Source organism: Trichosurus vulpecula, chromosome 2 (assembly GCF_011100635.1).
Source record: "Trichosurus vulpecula isolate mTriVul1 chromosome 2, mTriVul1.pri, whole genome shotgun sequence".
Lineage (NCBI taxonomy): Eukaryota > Metazoa > Chordata > Mammalia > Diprotodontia > Phalangeridae > Trichosurus > Trichosurus vulpecula.
This window is the reverse complement of record NC_050574.1, coordinates 329,593,783-329,603,677: the sequence shown is the minus strand read 5'-3', so window position 1 is coordinate 329,603,677 and position 9,895 is coordinate 329,593,783. Positions and strand designations below refer to the sequence as shown.

The following is a 9,895-nucleotide window of genomic DNA, read 5'->3' as shown; positions in this document are numbered from 1 at the left end:
AAGGCAGGTGTTTAATGGTATATTTTGTTTTTATATCACCTGAATTTTCCCCTGTATTTCCTTTCCTCCTTTGTCACATAGCTGCTGCATATGATAAAGGATATTTTTTGAAAAGAAAATTAGGGAAAAGAAAAAAAATCAGCAAAACCTACCAATACATTAAAAAAATCTGAAACTTTATGAAATGTTCCATATTTATGGAGCTCCTACCTCTTCAAAGGAGTTCAGGAAGCCTTCTCAGGTCTCATTTTAGGGCCATGCTTCTTCTTGGAAATTTCGAAGCATTTGTTTTTTATTGTTTTGCAGTTGCCAACTTTCCATTTACATTGTTGTAGTCATTGTGTGTATTGTTTTCTTGGTTTCATTTATTTCATTCTTTGTCAGTTCTTGTAAGTTTTTCCATGCTTCTCCATATTCTTTATATTCCTCATTTGTCATAGCACAGTAATATCCCATTATATTCATGTACCACTATCTGTTTATCCATTCCCTGATCCAAGGGCATCTAATTTGTTTCCATTTCTTTGCTTCTAGAAAAACACTGCTATAAATATTGTGGTGCATATGGGGATTTTCTTTTTTATCAGTAGCCTCCTTGGGTTATATGCCTATAGTACAATTTCAGAGTCAATGAATATGGATATTGTCATTACTTTATTTGCATAATTTCAAATTGCTTTCCAAAATAGTTGTGTAGCTTGACCAATAAAGCACCAGTGTGCCTATTTTCTCATAAACCTTTCAATATTTACTATTTCCATCTTTTGTCACCTTTCCCTTTTTATTCTAGATCTTTTGTTTTTCCAAATGAATTTTTGATTATTGAATCAAGTTCTGTGAAGTATCCCTTTTATAGTTTGATTGATATAGCATTCAAACTGTAAATTAACTTTGCTAATATTGTCATTTTTATTATATTGGCATAGCCTTAACCTATGTCTTAAGGAATTTCCCTATAACCTCATCACGATGTGTGAACAAATACTTAATCAATTTGAAAGGAGCCTGGGACTTTGGGCCATTGAATGAAATGTAGATGACCAGGATACAACTGATGATTAATTGAAAGAATCAGATCATACCTCTTGAGCTAGTATAAAAAGAGCTGGTCAGTTCAGCAGTGGGCCAGTCATATATGGCCCATACCTTTCAGTAGAAGAGCTCTAGCCAGGCCCATGAGAGAGAATCACTCTTCGGGGTTGAGGGTTCCTCCCTCTTTTTCCAATCCCACTTCCCACCTCCCATCTCAACAACCATGTTATTGGAAAAACTGGAGCAGAGAGAGACATACCAAGGACAGGAAGGTCTCCCCAGAAAAGAAGAGCCCGTCACACTTCTGTTTCCCCACTGTGAATGTGGAAGGTAAGAAGTCTGATGCCCTAAAGGAATTGCCCTGTCTCCCATCTGGCCGTGGAAGTCACTATATTCTGTATGTCCAGTTTTTCCTGTGGTATTTAAGCTTCCAGAGTAGGAGTTCTTAATCCACGGTCTGGGGACTTTTTCTAAAAAAATATTGTGATCATTGTATTTCAATATAATTGCTTTCCTTTGTAGTCCCAAGTATTTTATTTTGTGTATTTAAAAACTTAATTCTGAGAAAAAGGGTCTATAGACTGCACCAGGCTGTTAAAGTAGTTTGTGATACAAAAAGGAATAAGAATCCATGTTCTAGATGAGAGGATAGGGCTTATTTCTGACAGACAGATCAGCAAGGGGGAATCCAGAAGCTTTGGTCTAGGATTAAATAGACCTAGTCCTGGCTCTGCTACATAGTTTAATATTTTTGTGGCCTTGGGTAAGTCACTTCAGCCCAATGAGTGAGGATGGGACGTATTCTGTCCATGAGGAGACTGCCAGGGCAAAGGCATGGATACTGGAGATAGAATGCCAGCTGGGAGACAGACCACTACCTTTCTTCACCTAATTCTGCCTAATAATGGCAACCTTGAGAAAAGTGATCACTCTCTCCTAAAATCTTTGATCTCTGATCCAAGTAAATTCTGAAGGAACCATAATGAAAAATGCTATCCTCCTCGAAAGAGAGAACTGATGAACTCGAGTGCAGACTTTCATTTTCTTTATTTTTCTTGTTTTTTGTGTGAAATGGCTAATATGGAAATGTGCTTTTCATGATTTCACATATATCACTGATATCATATTGCTTGCCTTCCACATGGGTGAGGAGGGACTGGGGGGGGGCAAAATTTGGAACTCAAAACAAAAAAAATGCTAAAATAAATAAATAACAAAATTGGAAAAGAAATGAAAAATAAGATCTTGGATCGAAAAGGGAAATAATATCAGGAGTCTCGTATACCCTATAGATTTTGGGAGAGTAGACTTCAGAATTCATATAAAGCAAGAGGAAGATCCTGTAGCCTAAAATTCTTCAGGAAAATTGACTCCACGAAGCTCAGAGGAAGAGAAGACATACTCCAGTCCCTCTTCCTTCTTCATTCTAGACTGCCTCTATCAACTCAACAACCTTTCTTTGAGGTTCATTCTAACTCTATATAGCATCAAATCCAAAGATCCTCAGAGAGGTTACCACCTGACACAGAGTCTTCCTCTCTACCCCACCCCATGCCATCCTACCTGATATTAAAGAGAATTGAACTTGAGGATGACTTCTAAGGTCCTTTCCTGAACTAAAATATACATTATTGAGTGTCGGTTATGTTCCAGGCATTATAGTAAATTCTAGGGTTACAAATACAAAGAATGAAATAATTCCTATTCCCAGGGAGCTAACACTCTAATAAGAGAAACAATGTGCGGTATACATGTGTAGATTCACACACACATATGTATATATTGTTGTGGTTTAGTCATTTTCAGTCATGTCTAACTCTTCTTGATCCCATTTGGGGTTTCTTGGAGAGATACTGGAGTGGTTTCCCATTTCCTTTCCAGCTCAGTTTACAGATGAGGTAAAGAAGGTGAAGTGACTTGCCCAGGGTCACACAGTAAGTGTCTGAGGCCAGATTTGAACTCAGGAAGATCTTCCTCACTCCAGGCCTGGCTTTCTATCCACACAGCCATGTAACTGTCCTATATGTATATACACAGACGTATCTATTTATGTGTATATATGTACATGCGTCCATTACACACATGTAGGTACACATATGCATATATGTTATATATATATATATATATATATAAATGCAGAAGAATAAGTAAAGAAATAAACACAAGGTAGCTGAATACAAGATAGGGAGGGAGGAGGACACTAGCAAGTGGGATGGGGATATCCTGAATAGCTTTGTGTAGAAGGTGGTATTTAAGCTACTATCTCTTGAAAGAAGAGAGGGATTCTCTGAAACAGAGATGAGGAGAGAGAGACAGCATTCCTGGAATGGGGAATGGCCCTGCAAAGGCATTGAGTAGGTGGATGGAATGCCATGTGTGGGGAATAGAAAGAGGCCATTTTGACATAAATGTGTAGCTGGGCAGGGGAATCCTGTTTGATCCTAGAGGCAATAGGGAGACAGCAGACTGAATAGGGAAGTGATACGGTCAGACCTACGCTTAAGGAAAATCATCCGGCCAGCAGTATAGAAGACAGATAATAGAAAATGATGATAATAGCTAACATTTACATAGTATTTTGGAGAAGGAGATGACAAGCTGCCCCAACGTCTGCCGAGAAAACCCTAGATGGGATCACAGAGAGTCGGACACGACCAAAACAACTAAACAACATACAGTGTTTACTGTCTGCCAAACACTACTCTAAGTGCTTTACAATTAGGATCTCATTTGAACTTTATAACAGCACTTGGTGCTCTCATCCCCACTTTACAGATGAGGAAACTGAGATTAAGGGATGTGCCCAAGGTCACACAACCAAGTGAAGCGTCTGAGGCCACATTTGAGCTCAGGACTTCCCGATTCCAGGCCCAACTCTATCCATCCGTACCACCTAACTGCCCCCAGGATGGGAGTTAGGAGAGACTCGAAGCAAGGAGATCAATTATTAGACTGTTTCACTAGTCTAGGTAAGAGATGACGAGGGCCTGAACTAAAGTAGTGGCTGTGTGAAAACATCCTTTATTTAATAAATGCTTTTTGATTCTGATGGAAGACTTTCCTAAGAAATACGTATCCTTCTTCTTGGTGTGCAGTAGGTACTTCTGGGGGTGGGACTTTGGTGATTTCTTATATTCTTAACTGGACCACTAAGCCACAATAAGTTAGCCATTGATTGAGCTCACTCTGTCACCTCTAGGAAAGCCGTTACTTCTGTGAAACTCACTCCCTTCCCTTCCTTTTCCTCTCTCCTTTCGAAGGGGATCCGCCATCGCAAAAATCATCGGCAGCAACGTCATGAATTCGAGAACATTTGACGAAGAAGTGAAGCTCTGGGTATTTGAAGAGACGGTCGATGGAAGGAATCTGTCAGATATCATCAATGAGGAACACGAGAATACGAAGTACCTGCCGGGGTACAAGTTAACTCCTAACGTGGTGAGCAAGATGAGCCCACATCCCCTCAGGCCCCGAGAGAAACTAGAACTCAGTCTGTTCTGCTCCAATTCGAGCAGAGCCGGCCTGAAACCTCATTTAGGGGTCTTGGGTATTTGTCGCAGGTTCAGCCGTCCCATTGATTGAGTTCCCATTGGAAAGGAAGGAAGGAAATAAGTGTTTATTAGGCATCTACTATTTATTAGGCACTGTGCTAAGCATCTTAAAAATATTTAATCTCTACAACAACTCTGAAAGGTAGGAACTATTATTATTCTCATTTTATAGTTGAGGAAACTGAGGCAAAGAGATACTAAGTGACTTGCCTAGGGTCACCCAACTAGTAAATGTCTCAGGCTGGATTTGAGCTCAGGTCATCTTTACTGAGCCGCTGGACCGCCATAACCATAGGTCCCAGTACATGTGTAGACCCTGTTTTTCATTTAGAGCAGGTTTTTAATCTTGAGGTCTCTGAACTTAAAAAAAAGTCTCTTTCCATGCTTCTCTATATCCATTTTATATATATATTATTCATGGAATATCATATTCATGGACTGCAATTTATTTAGCCAATCCTTAGTTAATTGGCATCTACTTTCTTTCAAAATGGTTCTTCAATGGCTATCCCAGATTGATTCTTTCAAGTGGACAAACTGGGCCATCTTTTGCCTCAATTATAAGATTCTTGAATGTAGGCAAATTTTACAACGATAAAAGAAATAATTATACAGTTCACAGTTAACATTTTACCTGATTAAATAGGGTAATAGTCACTTAATCTTTCTAGTAACAAGCATAGAGGTATTTCTCTTTCTAAATCTGGGTACCACCCTTAATCCCTTTTTCTGAGCCTTAGCTTCCATTCTTGCCTTTTTCCTAAAAGCAAGGTAAAGGGGTTAGGCCTGAGGAAAAGGGAGAAAAAGATTTTAGTGGAAGCAACTTGGAACTAAGCCCAGAAAGTTACAGAATTGTACATAATCCTTTGACTTAGCTATACCACTACTAGGCTTGCACCCCAAAGAACTCAAAGAAAGAGGAAAAGGATCTGTATGTACAAAATTTAGCCATTCAGCTAGGTGTTGCAATGGATAGAATGCTGGGTCTGGAGTCAGGAAGCTGTGTTCAAATCTGGCCTCAGATACTCAGTAGCTGTGTGACTTTGGGCAAGTCACTTTACCCTGTTTGCCCTAGTTTCCTCATCTGTAAAATGAGCTGGAGAAGGAAATGGCAAACCACTCCAGTATCTTTGCAAAGAAAACCCCAAATGAGGTCATGAAGAGTCAGGACATTGCCTTAGGGTTTCTAATTTTGGGCTATTATGATAAGAATCACTACAAATATGGAATTGACAATTTTAAAGGAAACTGTGAAAAGACCACTATGAGCAGTTGCAAAGTGAAGGAAGCAGAACCAGGAGAACAATTTATAAAGAAAAACAATTTTGAAAGACTTTAGAACTCTGAACAATACTATGAGAAAACACAAGTTCTGAAGAATGATGATGAAACATGCCACTTACCTCTTGACAAGAGAGGTGAGGAAATTAAGAAGCAGGAAACATAACATTTCTTACTTGGCTAATCTGGGTATTTGTTTCACTGAGCTATTTGCCTATGTATCAAAGCCTACATTTTTTTAAAAATTATAAAACAAGTTAGGTCAAATTGACTTTAATTTCCTTTTTTTTTTTTTTTGGCTAAACTAGAATGTCAGGGGAAAACTATACATATAGTTTACCTAGATTTTAGCAAAGTATTTTATGAAGTGTTTCTTGTTATCTTATGAGGCTTAGCACACTGCCCGGCACATAGTAAGCATTTAATAAATGTTTATTAACTAGAAAAGATGGAGAGGGGGTGGGCTAGAGGATAGTCTATTTAGACTGGATTTAAAATAGACTGAATTGCTGGACGCAAAGAGCAATCATCAAATGTTCAGTGACAATTTGGAAGGAGATTCCAGGGATCTGTACTTGGGTCTTGGCTATTTAATATTTATTTTTCTCAGTAACTTGGGTAAAAGCTTATATGGCAGACTTATGGAATTTATAAATGATACAGCCGAAAGAGCTAAGACACTGGATAATAGCAAGGATACCCAAAGATCATGAGGCCCTGGACACTAGAGGGAATCAAATAAGATGGAATTTAATAGGGTGAAATATAAAGTGTATTATACTAGGTGGCACAGTGGATGGAGTGCTGGGCCTGGAGTCAAGAAGATTCATCTCTGTGAATTCAAATCCAGCCTTAGACACTAGCTGTGTGACCCTGGGCAAGTCACTTTACCCTGTTTGCCTCAATTTCCTCATCTGTAAAATGAGCTGGAGAAGAAAATGGCCAATCACTGGAGTATCTTTACCAAGAAAACCCCAAACGGGGTCATGAAGAGTAGGACTCAACTGAAATAACCTAACAACAACAATTGCCCAGCTATCTGAGTAAAAAAAATGGGGGGTTTTTGGTAGGCTACAAAGTCAACGCAGGTCAACAGCGTGAATGAAATAAAGGCAGCCTAAAAAACTAACGGCATCTAAGGCTAAATTCAGAAAGGCTTGGCTTCACGGAACAAAGGAGGAGATAACTCTGCCGTGCTCTGTCCTGGTCACACTCTTCAGTTCTGTTCAGTTCTGGGTGTGGCCAACAAAAGGTCATCCTGGAGGGTGGCTGGGAGAATACATTTCCATCTCTCCCTTCGTGGGAGTAGGTGGAAACTTTTCTCTGTGACCGTGCCTATCTGAAATCACTGGGCCTAACTCAGAGCAAGGCCTTCTCTTGGAGTCTCTGTCTTTCTTCTCCTCTCTTCCAAGTGGGGTGGAGAAAGCCCCAGAGTTCCACTTCTGCAAAACAAGCTCTTTTATAGGAGATAGAGTTTAGCTCTAGAGGTTTTTAAGCCTAGGGAAATGGAGGGGAGAGACCCTTTACATGCATGATCACATCTAAACCTCTCCATAACCCTGGAAGATAGGCGGTGTTATTATTTTGATTTTATAAGTTGAGGAAACTGAGAGGGCCAGAAGTTAATTGACTTGCCGAGGGTCACACAGCTAGTAAATATCTGAGGTCTGGATTTGAACTCAGGTCTTTCTGACTGTAGGTTGGACTCTTTGTGGCTTCTTTTCAAATTGAGTATCAAAATACAAACTATTAATACAAATAATAAAAGCTCTGAGCTCCAAAGCAGTCTTTTGATCACAGACTGGAAATGAGGTTTGTCAAATTCTGCCCCCCCAAAAAGAAAGAAATGAGGTTCCCCTCCTCAGAAAAAAAAAGAATGGAAGGAAGGAAGAAAGGAAGGAAGGAAGGAAATAAATGAAGTTTCCTAGAAGGTTAAATTTGGTGTAGCCCATTATCCACTGGCTTTCCCCCTTATCTACACTCTATAGCAAAGACACTATAGTATTCAGGATACGATAAAAATTATTTTTTCTTCATCTAGAAAATCACTGTTAAAATATAAACAACTCATAACTAAATTTTTAAAAGGAGCCTTTAAACTTAGTGAAACAGTGCCATCTTGTTGTATGTAGCAATAAAACACAAAGGGGAGAAACAGGAAGAGAGTAGAATCATCGCCCTTCCATTGGCTTCTCCAAGAATTTCAGTGCTTGCAGTGAATCAAAACAAGACTCCAACCAATGCAGTCTTGGAGTTGTTGTTCGGTTGTTTTTCAGCCATGTCTGACTCCTCATCACCCCATCTGGTCTTTTCTTGGCAAAGATACTGGAGTGGTTTGGCCATTTCCTTCTCCAGCTCATTTTACAGATGAGGAAACTCAGGCAAACAGGGTTAAGTGACTTGCTCAGGGTCATGTAGGTAGTAAGTCTCTGAGGCCAGATTTAAACTCAGGAAGATGAGTCTATCCACTGTGCCGCCTAGCTGCCCAGTCTTGAGGTATTTCCCCTGAAAAGCATCTTCCACTGCTTTTCCCTGCTCAGTGTTTCTCCAGTCATTCTCTCTCCTATCATTCCTCACATGCTAGTTCGAAAATTTCTGGGTTGGCATGACCCTTCTGGGTCCAAACCACACAATAGTTTAACTGCTTCTCAGTTTGAGAAAAGACTAAAACCCTCTTTGAAAAGGTAGCCAATCTTTAACAACTGGTTAACAAAGAGATAGTTCCCTTAGCTGAATTAAACAAGCACACAACCCTAATACTCTTTAAAGGTAAGCAAAAGCATCACTTCTCTTGTTCTGGTTAACTATAAACTAAGAGATGCTCCATTGCTTTAACCAAGGGACCTTCCTTCTATCTAATCAGAGTTTCCTGGAATTTGAATTCCTTTCTTAAATAGTTTTACTGAATTACTGAAAATTCATGGGGTCCTTGATTCAAGCGAGACCAAGGACTTCAGACTAAAACTCAGTTAAAATATTATTTCTTATTGTTTCCTAAAATAAAAAGAAGCCTTAATGGAGATACTTTAATGGGCAGCTAGGTGGCTCAGTGGATAGAAGGCCAAGCCTGGAGTCAGGAAGCCTCCTCTTCCTGAGTTCAAATCTGGCCTCAGATACTTCCTAGCTATGTGACCCTGGGCAAGTCACTTAAGCCTGTTTGCCTCAGTTTCCTCATCTGTAAAATGAGCTGGAGAAGGAAATGGCAAACCTCTTCAGTGTCTTTGCCAAGAAAACCCCCAAATGAGACATAACTGAACAGCAACAGCAACAATGGAGATGCTTCCCCATAGGTCAGAGTCAAAATAAGAATGTGGGTCACCTGCTTCTTGGCCTACATTCATACTTTATAGGAAGAGGTTGCCAATAATCAATAAAAATTTATTAAGGGCCTACTATATGCCAGCTCAATTCATAGTGATATGTTATCAGGTGGAATAAATGGCGCCTTCTGGTTCTAGGTGGCTGTTCCAGATTTGGTGAAAGCGGTAAGCAATGCTGACATCCTCGTGTTCATCACACCCCATGAATTCATTTCAAAAACCTGCTCTGAGATAGCGGGTCATCTGAAACCTGAAGCATTTGGAATCTCCCTCTCCAAGGTACAGTCTAAGTCATCGTCCTAACCTAGTTCAATAAGGTCTACATTTGGTGGGGGGTGGTAACAAACATCAGCCCTTCAAAATCCAATGCGCTTCTCTTTGAGCTCCAGCCTCCAGACTAGCTATCTTCAATCAAATCTCTAATCCACAGGCTTTGTGTTGACAAACTCTTAAACTTTTCTGTGGGATTGGGAGTCCAAAGAGAAATGAAGATGATTGTTTTCTCTATGAAAAGATGATGCTAGAGACCAGCTGAAGTAGCATTATGATGTGTAATATTTTTATTTTATATTTATTTATTTAACATATTTAGTTTTCAGCATTGATTTTCACAAGAGTTTGAATTACACATTTTCTCCCCATTTCGACCCTCCCCCCCCACTCCAAGATGGTGTATATTCTGGTTGCCCTGTTCCCCAGTCAGCCCTCCCT

At 39.7% G+C, this 9,895-nt stretch overlaps 1 protein-coding gene across 1 annotated transcript in view; it reads left to right on the top strand.

Annotated features, from left to right (window-relative positions):
• Positions 1–1,255: 1,255 nt before the first annotated feature.
• LOC118837111 (glycerol-3-phosphate dehydrogenase [NAD(+)], cytoplasmic-like) overlaps positions 1,256–9,895 on the top strand; it is a 35,051-nt gene continuing 26,411 nt past the window's right edge. The window contains exons 1-3 of the mRNA XM_036744093.1: positions 1,256–1,362; positions 4,293–4,470; positions 9,323–9,463. Coding sequence (XP_036599988.1) covers positions 1,256–1,362; positions 4,293–4,470; positions 9,323–9,463 — 426 coding nt within the window. The remainder of the gene's footprint in view (positions 1,363–4,292; positions 4,471–9,322; positions 9,464–9,895) is intronic.